This window comes from Cornus florida, unplaced genomic scaffold, assembly GCF_030987335.1.
Source record: "Cornus florida cultivar Cherokee Brave unplaced genomic scaffold, ASM3098733v1 CherokeeBrave_3.0.0_Hap2_Chr11, whole genome shotgun sequence".
Classification (NCBI taxonomy): domain Eukaryota; kingdom Viridiplantae; phylum Streptophyta; class Magnoliopsida; order Cornales; family Cornaceae; genus Cornus; species Cornus florida.
Genome location: NW_026775581.1, coordinates 41,650,292 through 41,672,268, shown reverse-complemented (window position 1 = coordinate 41,672,268; position 21,977 = coordinate 41,650,292). Strand labels below are relative to the sequence as shown.

The following is a 21,977-nucleotide window of genomic DNA, read 5'->3' as shown; positions in this document are numbered from 1 at the left end:
GCATAACTTTCTGCTCGGGACTCGGTTTTCGACGCCGTTTCTTCCGTTGTTTATATTTTCTTATTTTAAATCTTTTTTGTTCACGGAGTTTTACCATTTGAGCACGTTTTCTCAAAATTCACTTTTCTGGACCCGGCGGGGCCTTTCGGGGCACTTTTTGAGATTCTATAAATAGGTTGCCCTAATTTTTAAAATCAGATTTTCAGACCTTCTTCCTCCTCTTGGCTGGCAGCCATGGGAGCCCAAGGGGCTACCTTCACTCTTTCTTCTCCTCCACTTGATTTCCTTGGTAGAAATCCTTCGGCCTTAGCATTTATTGCTTCCCTCGACGTGCTTTACCTTTTGCCCTTATTAGAATCCATTTTTGATGATTTTTTGAGTTCGGGTTTGGAGTCAAGTTGAGATTTTCATGGGGCTTCTTGCGGATTCTTGTTCACGGTGTTGTCCCCAACAAAACCTCTCGGTATCGTCGAATTCGGAGCACTTTTATTTTGGTGGGCCTTTGGGATTTTCATCTCAAATTGAGGTAGGAGATGTTCTAGGTTTAAATTCTTGTTATATAGCATGCTTGTGATGCTTATACTACTTGTTTGCATGATTAAATATAAAATTTAGAGATTTTATTATTTATTTTTCTTGTACGGGATCTAATTTTCCCGGTTGCTCATGACTTGGTTTAAACATGTAGCATGATTTTATGTTGCCCCTTGATATTCTCATTGTCGTGTATTAAAATTGGAACATTTGAATAAGTATTAAAGATTTTATTTAATATTTATCTTAGGTGAAAGATTAATTCACATAGTTTTTACTAGTTTGAAATCAATATCTGTTAGCATATTAAATTAGGCATTAGCATGCTCTCCAACATAGTTGAATTTGAAAGTAATTGGAGGTATTTTGAAAGTTAGTAATTATTAATTAATTTAATTAATTAATTTGCCCCGAGTGCACTATTCACTCTTTTTGAATTCCGACTTGATATTCTTAATTTACATGCCATATAGCTTCACATATATTTGATTTAGAATATTCGGTTAGGTTTTGAAACCTTTTATTTAATTAAATTCCATGTTTAAGATTTAATCCTCATGGTGATATACAACTTGGAATTGTATTGTGGCATGCTAGAAAATTAAGCTTAGGTATAATTGTTCACATATATTAAATTGGGATTAATTGCATGAGAATTGCAACTTTTAATTTATATTTAACTTTAGTGAAAATTTAATTCACATGGTCTTAAATTGAATGAAATAAACTTGTAATGTGATATTACATTAGTCCTTGGCATGTTCTCTAAGATATGTTAAATTGAGAGCATTTGGTTAAGTTTGAAAATTTAGAGATTTTAATTAAAAGAATTAATTAAAATCTATTTTGTGGTCCCATTAGCTTAATTAAGATTTTAACTTGATATTTGTATTGGCCATGACTTGTTTACTAGTATATATTAATTGTGGACCATTTGAAGTTGTTTTAGAACCTTGGTAATTAAATTAGCATGATTTAATTAGAGTTCTACTTTGTTGTTCCAATAACCTAATTGAGTTTTAGAATGGATATAGGTGATGACCATGCCATGTTCTTTAATATGTATTAATTTGAAGTTATTTGGAATTGAATTAGAATCTAGGGGATTTAATTATTTTTATTTAATTAAATTCTATCGAATTGAACCATGGATTTAATTGTGTTTGAAAGTCGTTTCTATATCAAAATCCTGGACATAGACTTGTTGTATATTCATTTGGTTATGTTTTGAGCATTGGATAACATAGTTGCTATGTTTATACTCATGAGAATATGTTTTCCTTATTGAATATATTGTTGCCTTGTGTAATGATTTGCACATTTCGTATTTAACATCATTCATGCATAGCGTGTAACGAATCGCACACTGAAGATTCGACATTCATCACATCATATTAGTTGTGGACTTAGAGCATGTATTGTATAGGTTTCCAAATTTGGTTGTGCTTAGTAGATAGTTGATTATCAACATATTCCTGTTGATATATGCGTTGTTGCACAACTTGTTAATTTTGGAAACTTTGGGATGTCGTTGTTGGACTATGGCTAGGACGTGGTTCTAGTACGTGGGATAGTCCCTCTATATGGTCTAGTGCGCACATAGGGAGGTTACCCATGGGCTAGTAACCATAAAGTAACTATGTTGTCGGTCTGATCCGGCGTGACGTCTGAGTATTCACTTTGTTTGACTTCGCATTTCATTTTCAAGTTGATAACTAGATGATGTTGTAACTTGTTGTTCCTTATTTGTCGTTCCATTTTAAGTTACATGATGTTAACTTTGCGAAATTGTGCTTTATGTGTTGTATTGGGAGTCCCAATGTTGGTTAAATTACATCGATATTGAAAATTGTGTTTTGACGTTCTAACATAGCTTAGGATTGATCCTATTGATTCATTTAGAACTTAGACGTTAGGTGGCATGAACCACCACTGTTATTTTGTGCTTTAGATTCTAAGTTGATGGCGTTGAGAACTTATACCTTATTGCATTGTATAACATGTTCTTTTGTTGTTGAATTGTATGGATAATGTGATTCTTGTTAACTTGTATTCAAATATGCTTTTATCATGTTATATGGATTACTCTAGACCTGGTTCAATTGTATTGAAAATGCAATTCATGTTAATCTATGCTCAAGCATTCTTCTTGTCGTGTTCTTAAATTATCCCAACCATGATTCGTTTCATACACGTATGTATATCATGATTCTTGTTGCTTAGACTCTAAGGTAGCTTAGGATGCTCCCCGAGTCTCATTTGGACATAGACGTTAGGTGGCATGAGCCCCTTTAACATGTTTCACCTTAAAGTGATAAATTTGTAAAATGTTAGGTCGATGCATGCTCATCTCCTACGAGTAGTTTTATGTTACTCACCCCTACGATACTGGGGCATATTTCAGGTACGAAGACTTGGTTCATGACGCCTAGCATTCCTTGGATGTCGTGTACCTTTCAAGTTTCCATTTCATGCAAATGTTAGCATGAAATGTCATTTTGTAGACTTATATGTCAAAATATGTATATTTGATTCCATGTATGTAATGTGTACTTAAGTACACTTCTTTCAATGTATTTGATATGTATGAGATGAGGCCGGAGGCCAATGACCATTATATTGTGTTCTATGTACTTTTTAACTTCATGAAATATTGTGAAAATCTTGAAAAATCGCAAGTCATTGCTTCACCATGGTTGCATCGGGTGTGGGAATTCCATTTTTATTCTTTCATAGGGTCTTATTAATCATGTTTGAAGTCTGGCCAAGGGCCAAACGGTCATTTGATCACGTTTTGTATTTTTGGATTTCGAGTTTTCATTCCAAGTTCCATTTTTGCCTTTTTGCCCGTTGAGGGGTCGGATTTTGTATCGGTGGTATTTTTAAGTCGTGGACCATTGCAGCACGTCCAAATAGGTAAGTTACGTTTGCGTGCATGGTCGTTTCTGGGCAAAACCTTATCGTTTGTGTTTTGAGCCTCTTGTGAATTCATTTCGCATTTTTTTTACATATTCTGATCTAGGGGCATTATGGACCTTTCACGATGGTTTTATTTTCTTCTTTCAACATAATTTTAGGGGGGTTTCTTTTCCGTGTTTTTCCAAAAAATGTCGTCTTGGCATCGGAAAGCGCTTACGAAGTTCAGCTTTCAGTTTTCTATATAGCAGCTTTTTCGACCCTCTGGACCAGATTTCTTGGGAGGGCATTTTGGGCATTCTACATTACGTTTTTTTTTTTAATTCTCTGCGAGTCACATAGAAAACTCAATTTTGAGGGGGGTTTCTTCTTTGTATTTTTGCAAAAAAATTCATCTAGGCCTCCAAATTCAGCCTCTATTCTGGTTTTCTTTTAAAAAAAAAAAACACATAGCAGCTTTTGGGCTGCTGGCAGCCGTGTGTGCGCCCAGCGCGCGCGCGGCGTGCATGGGCGTGCGCATGGGCGCGCATGGCGGGCTGTCATGGCCCCCTCGTCGGGCCGCTGCGACGTTATTTCTTCTTTTGGGCGTTTCTCCTTCGTCCGGACACCGATTCAAGTGAATTTTTTTTTTAACTTGACTAATTTTTCTCTGTCTTTCCAACGGTGTGCTCGGTTGCACCCGGTTCTTCCTGTATAATTATCAGTTTACCCTTTTTGCCTTAAGTGCTCGTTTTTCTTCGTCATGCCGTTTCTCCTTCATCCGAACTCCGAATCATGCGATTCTTGAGTCCATCTTGATTAGTTTTTCGCTTTCCTTCCAGCGGTGTGCTCGGTGGTACCCGAATCTATAGTTTTCAGAAATGACTATTTTGCCCCTGGGGGCTTATTTATCATATTTTTGATCTTTTGCTTCCGCATCAATTCTTGTTGAGTTCCATGACCTCATGGAAGGTCACTTTGATTTCTTAGAGTCTTATTTTCTGTTTTTGCTTTCGCATTCGTATCCGTTATCGGATCATCCTTACGGTTCATCACAGGACACGCTGGCCTAAAAATTAGGGTCGTCACATCTTTGGTTCTAAAGAGACTAGTGCGGAGATAAACCAGAAAAGTTCTTTTAAGGACCTACAAAAAATGTTTTTGGATGGCTGTGCTTATGCAGGATTTTAAACTTGGCTGCTCACAGATTGAACTGTCAAATGACTGCTGCTCCAAAGAAATCGTATTCTGTCACTAGTTTTAATTACTTGAGTGGTCTGTTTGATAGTTGGGTTATGAGGTCCTGCACTTCGGGTTTTCATTTATCACCAATGGCGGTGCTTGTGGTTGTTTTACTTCATGTTTCTTCCCTCTAAGGTGCTGCTGATTTGAGGATAAATGCATGTTAGAGGCCTACAGAAGATTCGCATTGAGATGCTTTGCCAGTCCTCAGAACCTTGTTGTTGATTATGTACAGTGTGCACATGTTGGTTGCCCCTTCTAGTTTACTACAGGAAGATTAGTGCAAGTGGGGTGGGAGTATTGTTTTGTAGTGTAGTTTGTTTGTTCACTGTGAGAGTATTGTTTTGCCACAACCGTGATATGTTTTTTTTTTCTTTTTTTTTTTGTTAAATGGTAAGCTTTATAAAGAGAAAAAAAGAATGTACAGGCGGGAGCACTTGGAGCAAACAAGCAATCAGCTCACAAGGCAAAACAGCAAACATAACAACCAACAACAACACACAATTAGTCTAGGCTTCTATCAAGCTCCACAACCACAAAACAATGCATGTCCTCAATCCTAACTTGTAACTCCAGTACTTAAGCAAATGAATTTGCACACCAAGTGCGATTTCCTGCAAAAACACAACCCTGCATGAAAAGCTACAACAAGTCTTCTTGCTCACCCAAGAGCCTGAGCTCAGCACCTCGGTTCAGCTTCAATGATGAAAGCTTTGCTCAGATACAACTCTTGATAAGGCAGATGATGTGTTGTGGTGATGCAGCTCGATTCCTAAATGCCCTGGCATTCCTTTCAAGCCAAATGAAGTAAACTGTCGCATTTAAAGGTAACTTGTGGATATTGAACTGTCTTGCTCTCCATGTACTAGAACACCAAGAGATTAACTCTCCCCAACTTCTTGGTTCTACATAGAATCCAGCAACATGTTAAATGAACCTCTAAATATGTGCACTGAACCTGCAATTGAAGAAGAGATGGTCCAAAGACTCTGCATTAGAGAGACATAGATAACAAGCATTGGTGTAGTGCTTCTTCCTCATTGTTTGGCTGAGGCATAAAGCTTCTGTTGTTTAGCTGCCTTGGCATGAGTTTGTTGTTTTGTCCAATTTGGACCACCTTGTATATACATTCTTTCCACTTCTTAATACAAGCTTACCCTTTAACTAAAAATAAATAAATAAAATCAATCTGGCATAAATGTCATGTATTAATGGCCAATAAGCAATTTAGTCAATAGTCAATATGAGGTACCTCCATGTATTAAATTTCCATAAATAGAATTTCAAGCATACATACAGAGTCAAATGTCAAGCGCTTGAACATCTCCAATGGCTCGATCTCTGAATGTTTCCTCGTGACTATAGCCTAAGTTTGGTTTAAAGATTAAGAGTGGTGAAAAAAGTTTTCCTAATTTGGTTGGATGGAATAGAAGAGAATAATAAAATAAGGAGGGATAAAGTATTCCTCTTTATTAAGTTTTAATCTATTATGTGTTTTATATCCTTTCAAAACTAGGCAGAATAAATGAGATAGAGGGAGAAAAAAAAAAAAAAAAAAAAAAAAAAAAAAAAAAATTTCTTATAACTATCTAATATGAATTTTAACCTTCAATTATTCTACTAAATCACTTCTTATATGTTTATATAATGAGTATATATTATTTTTTCACTAAATAATGTGTATATATTAATAAATAAATATATATATATATATATATATATATATATATTGTTATAATGTGTATTTATATATATATATAAACTTTCATTCATTTTTTTTCTATATAATCAACAAAATGTGTAGCTTTCCATTCAATTAAACAAAGAAAGAGGAGACATATTTCCTTCTTTTAAAAATACCTATCCATCCCTCCATCTCTCTTTTCCATTTATTTTTTCTTCCTCCAACAAAATAGAGCACACCGAAAAATTTAAAAATAAGAAAAGACTCCAAGTGTTCAATTTTTTTAAATAAGTATAGTATATGAAAGACTATTTCCAAGTTATAAACAAATAAATAATTAATTATTGTGACTTCCATATATCTTGTTTTGCCATTTATTTTTTTTAATAAAATACGCTTTTATTCAAGTCAAATATAGCAGACTTTGTCTCACATTTTGTGTAACGACCCTAAACTGATACCCCTTTTTTTAAAAAAAAAATTTGGCATGACCTCCCCTAAAAAGGGGACTACAATCACCTGCTCAAATAAAAAAAAAAAAAAAAAAAACGCAATGGCCCTTCCTGACCTTTCAAAACACCTCCAACATGTCCCAACACATAATACAATTAATATACTCCAACATCCCATCCATCCGTTCATTATACCTCAATATAGCTCATCTCATGGTGGAACATCTACATACCGTTTAATCCAAATTATCATAATTACAGTCCCAAAATATAATTACAATAACAAGAGTTCACAAATCTCTATACCAAATATATCAAACTAAGATTTTACAAAAATAGGGAACTTCATACAAAAATAGCAAAAAGAAGTCTTCTAATCCAAATTAGGCCTGTGGTGGAAAGTCATCCGCCACTTCTTTCCCGTTTCCTGAAAAAAAATTATTAAATAATAAGGTGAGCATAAAGCTCAGTAGGTAGCACTTAAGACACGCATCTTGTATTCTTGTGAATCCATACAAATAATAGATCAATAGGAATGGGGATCAGACAATTTCGAGATAATACAATATGCTAACCAAATTCAAATACAATCAATGCAATGCCATGGAATGCAATGCATGCCGATGTCATTTCTTATTTTCAACATTCGAAACCATCAATTTCAAACTATTAATATAACCCGCCCTTTGATGACCCCGCAACGACACGAGAGAAGGATTGGCTAGTGTCCTTGATCCTTGGTATCCCCGCGGCGTCATTATGGGGCCTAGCTAGCTCAACCACACTAGGGCGACTCCCTAGTTCCCTCTAGGCTATATTAACACTTCGAACCTTTGGTACCCCCGCGAAGACCAGGTTTTCATGAAACCATTTCATAAAAACTCTTTCCCAAAATTCCACTTTTATTTCAAAGGAAAAATTCTCCCACTTCATGCCCAATGTAAGTGCACGGATGCATCAATACCATGTACATGTCCATTATTCCATAACCAATTCAACTTTAGTAATCGAAGCATAGTTTCACAAGGATTTCTAAAGAAATTACAACATGCTTTTATACAATATAATTGTAGTAAGACGAACATATATAAATCATCCCATAAACATGCTCTATACATAACTCATTTACCACACATAGTTGCACAATTAATGTATACACATGACAACCAACAATTTATTAAAGTTCTAAACAAATTGATCATGCTAAACAACAATTTAAGAGGGATTAATTCACTAAAGCACAAGACTTCATGGATTAAGAACCCCTACCTTGATTTTGAACAAAACCCTTAAAATGGGTTCAAATTTTCGAAGTCCCTAGGGAGGCTCAAAGCTGGAATTTCTGGTACACATGCGTAGAGCTCGTCGTGCTCTTTGTTTTGCCTCAAATGGCATTCAAAAACTCCAAAGATTGAAGATGGAATTAAGCTTCAAAGATTTGAAGTAAAATGAAAAAGAAAAAGCAAGAACAAGAGTGAGAGAGAGAGGAACTTACTGTTGTTGGTTTCCTTGATGGAGTCGCCACAACCAACAAAGCTTGAGAGTTGTGTGTGTTTAGGAGGTGGCCAAGTTTTACATTTATAAAAAGCCACTACTACCTTTCTCTATATAAAATATAGATAGGGCGAGTAGGGATCGTCCCAAGGGATTTGATGGTGTATCGAATTGTGAACTATGGTAATTAGGGTTAGTAGGTCGAGTGATCACACAATTGGTTGGTTGGTTGATTAAGCTAAATTGAATTCAACTAAATAAAATAATATGAGGTAAACAAGAGAGAGAGAGGTCTTGGAGTGTAGAGATCACCACCAAGCAATACTTTTCTATACTACTAACAAGTGATCAATTGAGGGTAATGGATGTGTTGCCATATGATAAGGGTGTGTGTGTGCATTAAGTTGATTCAATTAGCAAGGATGACAAATCAAGCAAGTATTGTCTAAACATCATGTGAAGAGCACAATATATCTAAATAATAGAGCATATATTGTCTAGACAACATGGGGATAGCACAATAGATCAAAACAAGTCATTAATCCTTCATTAAGCTCACAATCCACATACAACACAATATTAGAGGAATATGCCATTTGGACTCACAAGCATGGAACATCAAACATCAAGAGTAGATTGTCCTCCCATCTAACATTATACTACCACTACACTAAATCTACACTACTAGCATGAAAATAAAGCTATCTAGACTAGGGGAGAGGCACAAACCATCAAGAATAGGCATAAACCATCAAATGAACCAAAATAGCATTTATTAAGCATATCATCTTGATAATCTCTAGATCTATTGCATCAATACACATAAACATGCATCAAAAATACTAAATCTAGAGATAAGCACATGAATATCCTACTCTAGCATACATAGACATATGGGTAGAATATAATAGTCAATTGGAAGCATTAAACCATACAAACCATGAAATAATCAAGATTTATATATACATGAATATCAAGATGTATCATACAACACTAATCCCTCAATAATACACAAGATTAGAGTATAGAAAGCATGCTTGGGGCTAACTCTAGCCCCAAGAAGATGTCTAGCCACTCATGGTAGTGATGATCCAACCCTCAAGGGCTAACTCCATGGCTGCTCCTTGTTGGTGAAGATCTCCTCCAATGGTGCTTTAGCTTCCTCCCTTCTTCCTCTCCAAGAATAGCCTCCAAGATGATTTTCAATGTGTGACAAGAGACTCTAGACTCCTCTCCAAAAAGTGTATCATATTCCTTATATAGGTAGGTCAAACATACCCTATGATGAGCTGTGGTCTTGCAAGGCATATTCTCCAATGATTGGGTGAAGGACGGAATAAATGAGCTGGACTTTAACTTTTTCTCGCTGGAGGAAGTTCGATCGATTGAACCTTAACTTGGATCGATCGAAGATGGGTTCGATCGATCGAACTGCATCTTGGATCGATCGAAGTGGTCTGACTCCTCCAGATAAGAACAAGGCTGAGATATTTCGAAGATATTTATGGGGAAAAGGACAAAAGTGGTTGGTAGGCGTACAGTTGTGGATAAGATCAATCATTTGAATAGGACAAAATAGGGTTCGATCGATCGAAGGTGATGTTGGATCGATCGAACTCGGAATTTCAGCAAAGGCCAAGGTTGGATCTATCGAGAAGTACTGTGATCGATCATAGATGTTCGATCGATCGAACTCTAAGTTGGATCGATCGAACTTTTCAGCTGCACAACTTTGATTCCTTTTTGCTCCTTTTTTTCTCCACTTTACTCCCTCATTTGGTTTATCTCAAGATTGCTTCAATTAAGCTCTTATTTGGCTGAGTTAGTTCAATTTTGGGATTAGTGCCTGAAAATATAAATAACACGTAATAAGTTTAAAACGACAAAGTAAGATAAATAAAGATACTAGAATGCTTAAACTTAACGGGTTTAAATGCGCACTTTTCAGTGCTCATCACTTACGGGAGAGAGAAATGAGAAAGCAGAATTGTGGTCTTTAGACCACTTTTGATATACTGGTGGGCCCCACTATATAAAATGCATCACCATTTAAATGTCACACCATCATATAAATTAAAATGCACCGAATGCAATTGGACCCAACCACAATCCCACATGAAAAACGTGAAAAGACATAAATACCCTTACTGCGACGAAATTCTAGAAAAATGGAAAGTGCCGAAAATAGGAAACGTCACAATCTACCCTCCTTAAAGAGATTTCGTCCTCGAAATCTACCCTCCTTAAAAGAAGGAGGCTCACAACCACAGTCTTTCCGAGAACACCTCATAAAATCTCAAGACTAAAAACTCAACAACCATATTGCCTTTGACACCAGCATCAATAGGCAATCACACACTACCGCCAGAAAACTCAATGATCACCACCCCATGGGGGAACTCATTACTCACAACACCAAGCACAAAACCCACTGAATCCTATACTCGACTTAAGACCAACACTGGTCTCTTCTACACTGCTACATAATACCTCAGAGCTCGAAGAAGAATAGTCACAAGACCCCGGAACATGACAGCATCCTATCATACTCATTCTTCTAAAGGGCAACCCAGACCCCAAATGAGGAACCTCATCCAACACACAATCAGACTCAAACCCAATCTACACGTAGGGATGGCAACGGGCGGGTTTGGAGCGGGTTTGGCTAAACCCGTCCCCGCCCCGTCTGTTTAGTGACAAATCCATACCCGCCCCGTGCCCCAGGACGGGTTGAATTCTCAAGTCCATCCCCGCCCCGTTGGGAGATGACAATACCCGTGCCCGCCCCGTTAACATTTTTTTTTCTTCCTTTTTTTACTACTGGAATAACATATATATCAATCTATTGACATATGCGGTTACCCATGTCTTCCATAGTACTGAAAATTATGAAAAAGAAAAAACCAAACAAACAAATAAACAATTTACCAAAATATTTCAACCAAACTCCCAGAAAAATCAGTACCAAAATATTATATGTAGAATCAGCAATTGAAAAAAATAAGAACAAACCTAAGTCGACTCAAAGAGCACTAATAAAGTCGTCGCTAATGTCTCTCCCTCTCTCATGAATTGTGAAATGGTAAATTGAGTCCAGACAACAACTGATCGACTAAAAAATAGTGGATTTTCTTTTTACCAATCTCTCTCCTACTCTACTCCTTCGTTAGAAGACAAACCCACCACTATTCACCACCACAACCCTAGCCTCTTTCTCCTCACCTTTCTTCATTAACAAAACCCAGATCTTCTCTCTAACTCGTGTTGCACAGGTCACCCAAGCCTCAAGTACGCAGGAAAAACTTGAAGAAAATCAAGAGATCTTACCAGAGATTCAAATGAATCATCGATCTCAACTGCCTAAGTGGACCGAGAGTTTGGTTTTTGGGTAAGATGCGCCGACCCCTGTGTTGTGAACTTGCGGATGTGGAGGCACTGCTACTATGCATTAGAGTTATAACTTATATAGAGTAACTTATAATATGTATGTATATATATGTATATTTTAAAATTTAAAGAATTGTATATAACAGGGCGGGGCAGATATGAATCAGAACCTGTCCCAGCCCCGTGACCCGCGGCAGGTACAAAAAATGTATCCGTACCCACCCCGATGGTATAAAATTTGTTTCCATATCCCGATATTAACGGGGCGGTAAAAATTGCCATCCATATCTACACGTCACCGTCCAACCAATACTCATCATCCAACATATAGCTATATTCCTACAAAATCATATAATGACCACCAACCACACTAACCGATAATTATAATACTAGTCAACCTCAAGATAATAAAATGATGAATCCCCCAACAATTATTCAATCATGAGTCACCAAAACAATAAAATGTACTAGCCTGTGTTCTGAACACAAATCCTCAAAACGAGATTCTCTATAATCAATGATTGTACTACTAACTTGTTATCAAACACCCAATACTACCTAACACCTTTCGTCACCCAAGATAAATCATGTAAATCCACATTGTTATACCAACATAACGCACAGTACCATACTCTCACTATCACCAACAAATCAGAACGATCATTGACCTTTGACCCGACATCGTGCTGAAGAGGGATTGATTCAGGAGAAATGGTTGGCCAGGCCATTCTCATCCTTAATCCGATCTCAACACAGATATCATTCCTGTCCTCAGGTCTAAACCTCAAACACAACTCTACATAGTCTTTAAAGAAACCACGAGATCCACTATTTAATCAATCCATCACTCCAAATAACCTCAACAACTATACAATCACATACCAGCACTAAGAATCTCAATCATTTCTCAATCACATAACCCATAACAACTAAGAGTAAAATGACATTAAATACATTAATCATCGACTAGCTGATAAGATCCATGTTCTCTCCATAGCCCCATACCACACAAACAACTCCCTAAGATCATTCAATCAATTATTACCTCTTCAAAACACATAATATGACCGTTTCATACATGTAACCTCAAAATCAAAGTCAATCATTCTTATTATCCCTCAATAGAATCACACATTCACTTTCTCCAATCACAAAATTCTAAAGCAATAACGACACTTATCCTCAAAACACTACTCGAATCAGACACCTACAAAATCATCCGAGTACATGAGTCATATCACATCACGTCACTTATTCATCCTCAACCTTTCCTTCATGACAATATCCTTGCCGCCACCGCAATTAACAACACTAAAAACACAGTCCTCACTCGGCAACCCGTGCCCCATATCCTACCAGTCAAACCATTCACAGAACAAGCACTACAAAACCTAAAGACTCCACCTCCCTCCATAGGAGTGAGTCGACCTATTCAACCAAAACCTCTACCGACGAACCCCAACAGTATAACAAACCACCCCTAAACCTGTCCACCCACGGACGTGCACACCTCCTAATTGGAGAACAAGACTCACGACAATCAACGTCCTTGCCAGGACTAGAATAAATGGAAAGGGCAACAAGCCCCGCTCTCTCAAGAGACTAACAACTCAAGCCTGAGTGTACCCGACCACCCATCACACGTTATCCATCATTGTCCAACCATGGATACCCAATTTCTTTTGAGACGAAATGAACTCCTTACACACAAGGAGTAAACCCAAACTACGAACACAATTCTAGACAACCTTACCACAAACAAACCGTCACACCCTATCAACACAAACACCTCGCATAAGATACTCCAAAACGTCTATGCTAACCTAAACCAATCAGAGAAAAGCACCAACACCCTTAACATACTAACACTAGGAACCATCACTGTATATTGGACACTGCGTCCCATCCTACTTGATAATCCCCCAATGTGAAACTTTATGAATTATAACGACACTTGATCATCTGTTCCACCTCTACCTGTGAAGTCGACACTGCCTCAATCACTGTGCGCGCAAGACCCGTAACCTCAATCACAACTGTCCACTGACTCCTCAAAAGAAAAAGGTGCCCATCCAGTAACACCACTCTCACTAGTTCTAAAACGTCTACAACCGCCTCAGCTAGCGCACAATCCCCTCACATACCTATCAGCACAAAACAACACTCATAATTTTCAACTTACATTCGGATCATACCTCGAACCATTATGCTCATCAATGCCAAACTTCACGTTATAACACTCTCATTGCCATTCATTTAAGACAACGGTTCAAGCCTATCACCCCCCTCAAACCATCATGCCACTACCAAGTGATTTTTCTTTTAATAACCTTAATGTAACACCATCACAACAATAAAATGAGCACCACTCTCAGTACTTACCACAACTACCACTATTTACCACATGAAAGGAATATCCATACAGCAACACCGTGTTGACAAATCCTCAAACAAAATGAGCATAAAAATCCAAAATGCTCAACATCCAATTATCTCCTTAAAACCATCAATAATGCAATCAATCACCACTGTCTTCCTGAATACTGGGATCACCTCTAAACTTACTCACTCTACAATACAAGAACCTCAAGTACTAATACTTCATGATAATCCTTCCCAAAATGACTGCACAACTCTAATCCTTGGAAACAATAAACCTCCACTACCAACTGCTCCCTCAAAAGTGACGCCAACCTGACACGAAAACACACATATAACATATAAGCATGTGATCACATAAGCAAATTAACACGCAAGCAATTAAACAGGTAAGCAAGTAAACAAGTAGGATTGCTCAACATTTAAACACTTTAACATGTACCACATAGGCAAGTAAACAATTTAGCATTCTTCCTCAAATATCTAAACACGTAACAAATAATCTCATACGTAATGCAAACAACTTCCCATGCAATCCTACATAGGCCTCTACCCATCGTCCTAAGGTTTTCGAGCAATCGCTCTAATACCATTTTTGTAACGACCCTAAACTGATACCCTTTTTAAAAAAAAAAAAAAAAAATTGGCATGACCTCCCCTAAAAAGGGGACTACAACCACCTGCTCAAATAAAAAAAAAAAAACACAATGGCCCTTCCTAGCCTTTCAAAACACCTCCAACTTGTCCCAACACATAATACAATTAATATACTCTAACATCCTATCCATCCGTTCATTATACCTTAACATGGCTCATCTCATGGTGGAACATCTACATACTAATTATCATAATTACAGTCCCAAAATATAGTTACAATAACAAGAGTTCACAAATCTCTATATCAAATATATCAAACTAAGATTTTACAAAAATAGGGAACTTCATACAAATATAGCAAAAAGAAGTCTTCTACTCCAAATTAGGCCTGTGGTGGAAAGTCATCCGCCACTTCTTTCCCATTTCCTGAAAAAAAAATTATTAAATAATAAGATGAGCATAAAGCTCAGTAGGTAGCACTTAAGACACGCATCTTGTGTCCTTGTGAATCCATACAAAGAATAGATCAATAGGAATGGGGATCAGACAATATCGGGATAATACAACATACTAACCAAATTCAAATACAATCAATGCAATGCCATGGAATGCAATGCATGCCGATGTCATTTCCCATTTTCAACATTCGAAACCATCACTTTCAAACTGTTAATTTAACCCGCCCTTTGGTGACCCCGCAGCGATACGAGAGAAGGATTGGCTAGTGTCCCTGACCCTTGGTATCCCTGCGGCGTCATTATGGGGCCTAGCTAGCTCAACCACGCTAGGGCGACTCCCTAGTTCCCTCTAGGCTATATTAACACTCTGGCCCTTTGGTACCCCCACGGCGACCGGGTTTTCATAAAACCATTTCATAAAAACCCTTTCCCAAAATTCCACTTTTTATTTTAAAGGAAAAATTCTCCCACTTCATGCCCAATGCAAGTGCACGGATGCATCAATACCATGTACATGTCCATTATTCCATAACTAATTCAACTTTAGTAATCAAAGCATAGTTTCAAAATCAAAAGGATTTCTAAAGAAATTGCAACATGCTTTTATACAATATAATTTTCGCAAGACGAACATATATAAATCATTTTATAAACATGTTCTTTACATAACTCATTTACCACACATAGTTGCACAATTAATGTATACACATAACAACCAACAATTTACTAAAGTTCTAAACAAATTGATCATGCTAAACAATAATTTAAAAGTGATTAATTCACTAAAGCACAAGACTTCATGGATTAAGAACCCCTACCTTGATTTTGAACAAAACCCTTAAAATGGGTTCAAATTTTCAAAGTCCCTAGGGAGGCTCAAAGCTGGAATTTATAGTACACATGCGTAGAGCTCGTCGTGCTCTTCGTTTTGCCTCAAACGGCACTCAAAAACTCTAAGGATTGAAGATGGAATCAAGCTTTAAAGATTTGAAGTAAAATGAAAAAGAAAAAGCAAGAACAAAAGTGAGAGAAAGGAACTTACAGGAGAGAGAAATGAGAAGGCAGAATTGTGGTCTCTAGACCACTTTTGATATAGTGGTGGGCCCCACGAATTTTATTTCTTTTCTCATTATCTTTTACTTGAAATTTTACACCATATAAAATGCATCATCATTTAAATGTCACACCATCATATAAATTAAAATACACCAAATGCAATTGGACCCAACCATAATCCCACACGAAAAACGTGAAAAGACAGAAATATTCTTACTTCAACAAAATTCCGGAAAAATGGAAAGTGCCGAAACCGGAAACGTCACATTTTGATCAAGTCAAATACTACGTATAGAATTTTGCCTTTGGAAAGGTGGGATCAAATGACGAAGACGTGGAAAAAAGGAAAGGCTAAGATAGGCAAGTCGAAAGGACCTACGTCTCATTCCTCTACCACATCTAATAGTCAAGGCTCATCTCCTGCACGTAAAGGTTGCAAACGACGCCCAGCTTCTTCAGGGGGATCTCGTGCTGAACGCCTTGCTGGAGATAAAAAAACTTAAAGTTGTTGGAGGTGGTGAGGCGAGTCTGCCGGTTGATCTTGGTCCTCCAGGTGTTGTTATTGGAACGCAGTCTGCCTCCTCTGGAAGGTCTGAGGCTCAACTGAATGACTCTTTTACTTCGGACTCATCCCAATCCTTTGCGATTTTGCTTGCTCAGTTGGTCGGTGCTGGTCAGTCTAATGCTCCAGAAACTTTTTAAGCTTTGTTTATCATGGTTGCTGTCATGTCTTAGCTTCGTTTAGGTTTTTTTGGAGTGTTTTGTGGTCTTGTGGAGCTCTTTTTGTTTTTGGATATGCTGGTGTTGATCCTATACTGGTTCGTTGTATGTTTGTTTGGCCAAAAAAAAAAAAACCGTATTATTATTCTTTTCATTTGATGAGATGTAACAAATTCTAGGGGCCCACATGAGTTAGACATTGAAATACCACACTGCTTTTGTCACAATTAAATATGGGATTAGTTGGTCAATACAAGGAAAAAAAGAAGATTGACCTTTAGACAGAGTGCATACGGGAAAAAGGGCCACGACGTACACAAAGGTCAATCAATGGAAAAACATTCCAATATTATGATTTACTTAGAACATTTTCAATCGGTTGTGTATATATATATATATATATATATATATTTATCTAAACTAGATGTGCCACAATAAATTTATATAAAAAAATTTATATATTTGTGTTAAAATATATTCCAAAATAACAACTCACCAATGTTATATTTGAACCCTACGTAATTTTACAAACCTAATTAATATAAGATTATTTGTTAATAGAATGAAAAACAGTGAAGAGGAAGGAAATATACTAATGCGACTTGGTAAAAAAAAGTTATGTAAAATATATAATAATTTTACACTTTTATGACCTGAGGTGTACCTTAACAAAATTGCCGGATTACAAATTTAGTTAAGAATTGGCGGAGCTGAAACTGTCAACCAAAACTTAGTTAATTAATAAAAAATAAAAACTTGAGCTTTCAGGTGAGATGTAGGTCAGTGGTATTGTTTAAGGCAATGGTCAAATCAACCATATTGTTTAGGCCAATGATAAGGTCGCTTCCAATGGACAACTTGTACATGGTCATGTCTAGGAATGAACACTACCAGCGCCAATCAATGCAAGATATATGGGAATTTGTCCAACTTGGTTTGAAATAGTCTCGCCCTCTCACTTTGAATAAAGAATAATTACTCGAACACAGCGCGTAGAAAATATTCAATCAAAGTCCCTGGACCGTTGCTTGTATTCATTGCTAGTCAAGTAAAATTTTGGGAATATGAGAATTTAATTCTGACTATAATATATATATATATATATATAATGGTTCGTACTATCGGTTACGATCGTGGTATCGATGATGGTCGCGATATAACGTACTCATTCGGACAAAGTCAGTATAAACTTGTTGATACAGATCGTGCATCAAACTTAAAAAAGAGTCGCGTATTAAAGAACATGGCGAACCATTATTATATAATGAGAGATCAAACACTACACGATATTGTCAAAAGGTTTCTCTAATACCAGTTATAAACTACCATTGCCTTGTCTGATGGAAGCGTTCGAAACAGGTGCCATTAGCTTTACTCTTGACAGACGACGAATCAGTCACAAATAAATATATATGTATGTATATCTACTGTATATTCTTCACTCGGTTTTGATCGCATGGATACAGTCAATTCCTTTATTATATGCAAAGTTGACCCAGCACCTGCATGGAAAATTTCCGTACAAAACACAAGACATTGTTGGTGTGCTATGCCTATAAAAGAACCATTGCTCCTCAAAACATTTCATACTTAATCATATCATCTCTCTATCTCTCCCTCTCTATATATCTCTCTGTAATAATTTAAGTTTCACACACTAAATCTCTCTCTCTCTCACTCGATTTATATATATATTAAGATCATGAAGGTAGAAGTACAGAAAAGATATGCCTTGCTACTAGCAGCAAAGGATTCAGAGTATGTGAAGGAAGTGTATGGTGGGTATTTCAATGTGTTTGTTGCAGCTTTTGGGGAAGAAGGAGAGAGGTGGGACTTGTTTAGGGTTGTTGAAGGAGAGTTTCCGGACATGAATGAGCTCCCAAACTATGATGGCTTTGTGGTCAGTGGTAGCCCTTTCGATGCTTATGGCAATGACCCTTGGGTTCTCAAGCTTTGCTTTCTTTTGCAAACCCTAGACTCCATGCATAAGAAAGTCCTTGGTATTTGCTTTGGACACCAGGTAATTAAATTCCACTACTTTTCACATTGTATATATAATTCATATCGTGTTTACAAATATTCGATTCATTGAAAAAGAAACTAATCCGTGGTTATATATATATATATATATATATATAGGTTTTGTGCAGATCATTGGGTGGAAAAGTTGGGAAGGCAAACACTGGTTGGGATATTGGACTAAGAAAAGTGAAAATTGTGAAAGATTTCTCCCCATGCGGTTTCCTAGAAGGGTCGGACAAAATTCCAGCAGCCCTTTCAATCATTGAATGCCACCAAGATGAGGTATGGGAGGTTCCCGTGGGTGCTGAAGTGATTGCATATTCGGATAAAACGGGAGTGGAGATGTACACAATTGGAAACCACATTCTAGGAATTCAAGGTCATCCGGAGTACACCAAAGACATCCTTAACAATCTCATCGATCGTCTTCTCACAAACGAATCTATAGAGGTACGTACTAAGTTTTCACTCCATTCATTTTTCATGTAACTTCATTTCCCTTTCTCTTGAGCTCATTATGGTTACTTGATTGTTATTTGCAGAAAAGTTTTGCTGAAGAGGCCAAGTCGAAATTGCAAATTGCTGAACCAGATAGAAAGTGTTGGGGAAAGATTTGCAGAGGCTTCCTCAAGGGGAGATGGAATTAACTAGCAAGCAAGCTAATTAATTGCATATATAACCAAAGTTTTGTTATGATCTCTTTATTCGTTTTATATAATAACCAAATTGGTTATATAGTATTTACAGAAAAAATAATTTTTTAATTTACAGAAAATAGAAACCTGGTTATATAGCATAACCAAGTCCCATACAATGTATACTCTTTGATTTGATAATGAAGATATAAATACGGAGTATTGAAAATAAAAATGCTTCTCTGCCAGCAGTCAAAATTTACACAGAATATTTGGAGTGGATGCAACTTGACGCAAGAAAAATTATACCGTGTGATATGGTACACTTTATGAAATGGATTAAAAAACTATATTTAAGGTGGGTTTAATTCACTGAAATACTTGATTTAATCATAAAAACATTCAATTCAATTCAATTCAACACACACACATATATATATATTGTTTCGATCTCATTCAAAAATTTATAGGCAAACATTGTTCAATGCATATATAACCAAACTTTCGTTATGATCGATCTCTTTATTATACTTTTAGAATAACCAACTTGGTTATAAAGTATTTACTGAAAAAATAACTTTTAAAATTTACAAGTCCCATAGAATATTGTATGCTCTTTGATCTGATAATGAAGAAATAATAAATATTGAAAATAGCACTGACTGCAAAATCAATCGAAATGATCATGGCTTGAGAGATCAATCCTTTGCTATTACACAAAACCTTATCGAGACTACTACCCCTCATCCCTTCAACCTTTTAGCCAAGTGTTTTGAGGTTAGCTCAAACTCACTTGTTCGTCCCTCTCGACTGCATCCCTTGCTTCTTCCTGTTATTTTGCAGTGATTTCATATTATTAATCAAACAAAGGAGTTAATCCAAATTAGATAAAGTACATATTGGTAGGAAGTATTAAGAGAATTTCCATGTGAATTGTGATAAAGAGTTGGGATAACCAACTGATTTTTTACTGCTCAATGTAGCTAAAAGAACTTGGCCATGTCTTGGATATAAGAAAGTGGAAAAATAAATATACGTTGGAAGCTAACTCTAGCTAGTGAGGGCAGTCCCATAGCTGCGGACATTTCCCACAAAATAGACATAAGAATTTGATAATTATTAAGAGAATTTTCTGTTGGGTTTTAATCAAATTAATCCACGTAGAAATTAAAAAATACTTTAATTAATTAAAGAGTAATTTAGATTCGTACCTGATTGATGATTAACGCACATATATCTTTAGAATATCCATGTAATCCTCTGTGAGTTATTGCAAAACATTATAGCGTTTTACCTCCTTCTGAGAGTTGTTGATACGATAAGTTTGAATAAGGGTTTTAAAACCCTTATATATAACAATAACAGGAAGGGACGACTTCTCAACAAACAAGCATATCTAAGTCTCCCTTCTTATCATGGAAACTTAGATATCAATTGTTAGAATTAAATCACACCAAATAAGTTGTAAAACCACAATCCAACGGTATAAAATCATATTCCCAATTAGACCACCAAATTAGAAAGTACAACCCAATCCATCAAGTATCAATAATCATATTACAATCCTATTTTAGAAAACGTAGTGCATAGGACCACAAAATAATTTTATTATTTATATATAAAAATTTCCAACAATCTCCCACTTGGTCCATGCACTCTAAGTTTTATAAAAATGACACTATGGATTGCAACACACTTTTAAAAAAATCGAGTGGTCACTCATTTTTTGTTTTATAAAAAATATAATTATCGAAATAGATGGATTGATACTTAAAACACTCTCCTCCATAGACTTCCTCAATAGTGGATCATGAATGCATAGGCAAGTAATATATTAGTCTAAATAGTTCCATGATCTCAAAACCGATTCAATCTAGGATTCAAGCAAATATAATGGTTTTTACTGTATTTCATGAGATGTGCAAACTGTATGTGGTCTAAACGCACACCTCACTATCCGTCCTGCTTCATACCATCGCGATATGTCACCTGAACATATTACAGCAAATCGTCAACCTTCTGTTCAGTGTGAGGGTTTACCATTATGGATCCCACAGGCAAACTTTAATATTTATGTTTGGATTTACCAATATGGTGTCAATCTCACATCTAATCCAAACAACCTTATGAGTGCATTACCACTCCCAGACAAATCTTATGTTTAGATTTACCGATATGGTGTCAATCTCATATCTAACTCAAACAACCGCATGAGTGAAATATCACTCCTAGACAACCTTTAATAATTATTTTGGATTTTAATAACTGTCACCATAAGGCGTAAATTGGAGGAAAAATAACTGTCACCATAAGGCGTAAAGAAACTAACTGTAATGTAGCATATATAAAAGAAATACCGAATATCATAACATAATAACTCTCAAACATCTATCTGAATTACGTGCTTTATAAATACTTTATT

The 21,977-nt window shown here is 36.4% G+C and overlaps 1 protein-coding gene across 1 annotated transcript; it reads left to right on the top strand.

Moving 5' to 3' along the window:
• The first annotated feature begins 18,502 nt into the window (after positions 1-18,502).
• LOC132285122 (gamma-glutamyl peptidase 5-like) lies at positions 18,503-19,769 on the top strand. The gene is made up of 3 exons (XM_059787288.1): positions 18,503-18,918; positions 19,038-19,370; positions 19,463-19,769. Exons 1-3 carry the CDS (start codon positions 18,601-18,603, stop codon positions 19,565-19,567), a joined length of 756 nt encoding a protein of 251 aa, XP_059643271.1. The 5' UTR covers positions 18,503-18,600; the 3' UTR covers positions 19,568-19,769.
• Positions 19,770-21,977: the final 2,208 nt, after the last annotated feature.

Coding starts and splice junctions, on each gene's coding strand:
- LOC132285122 (XM_059787288.1), top strand. CDS start 18,601: ATGAAGGTAGAAGTACAGAAAAGATATGCCTTGCTACTAGCAGCAAAG. Junction 18,919..19,037: donor GTATTTGCTTTGGACACCAG/GTAATTAAATTC, acceptor ATATATATATAG/GTTTTGTGCAGATCATTGGG. Junction 19,371..19,462: donor TCACAAACGAATCTATAGAG/GTACGTACTAAG, acceptor TGTTATTTGCAG/AAAAGTTTTGCTGAAGAGGC.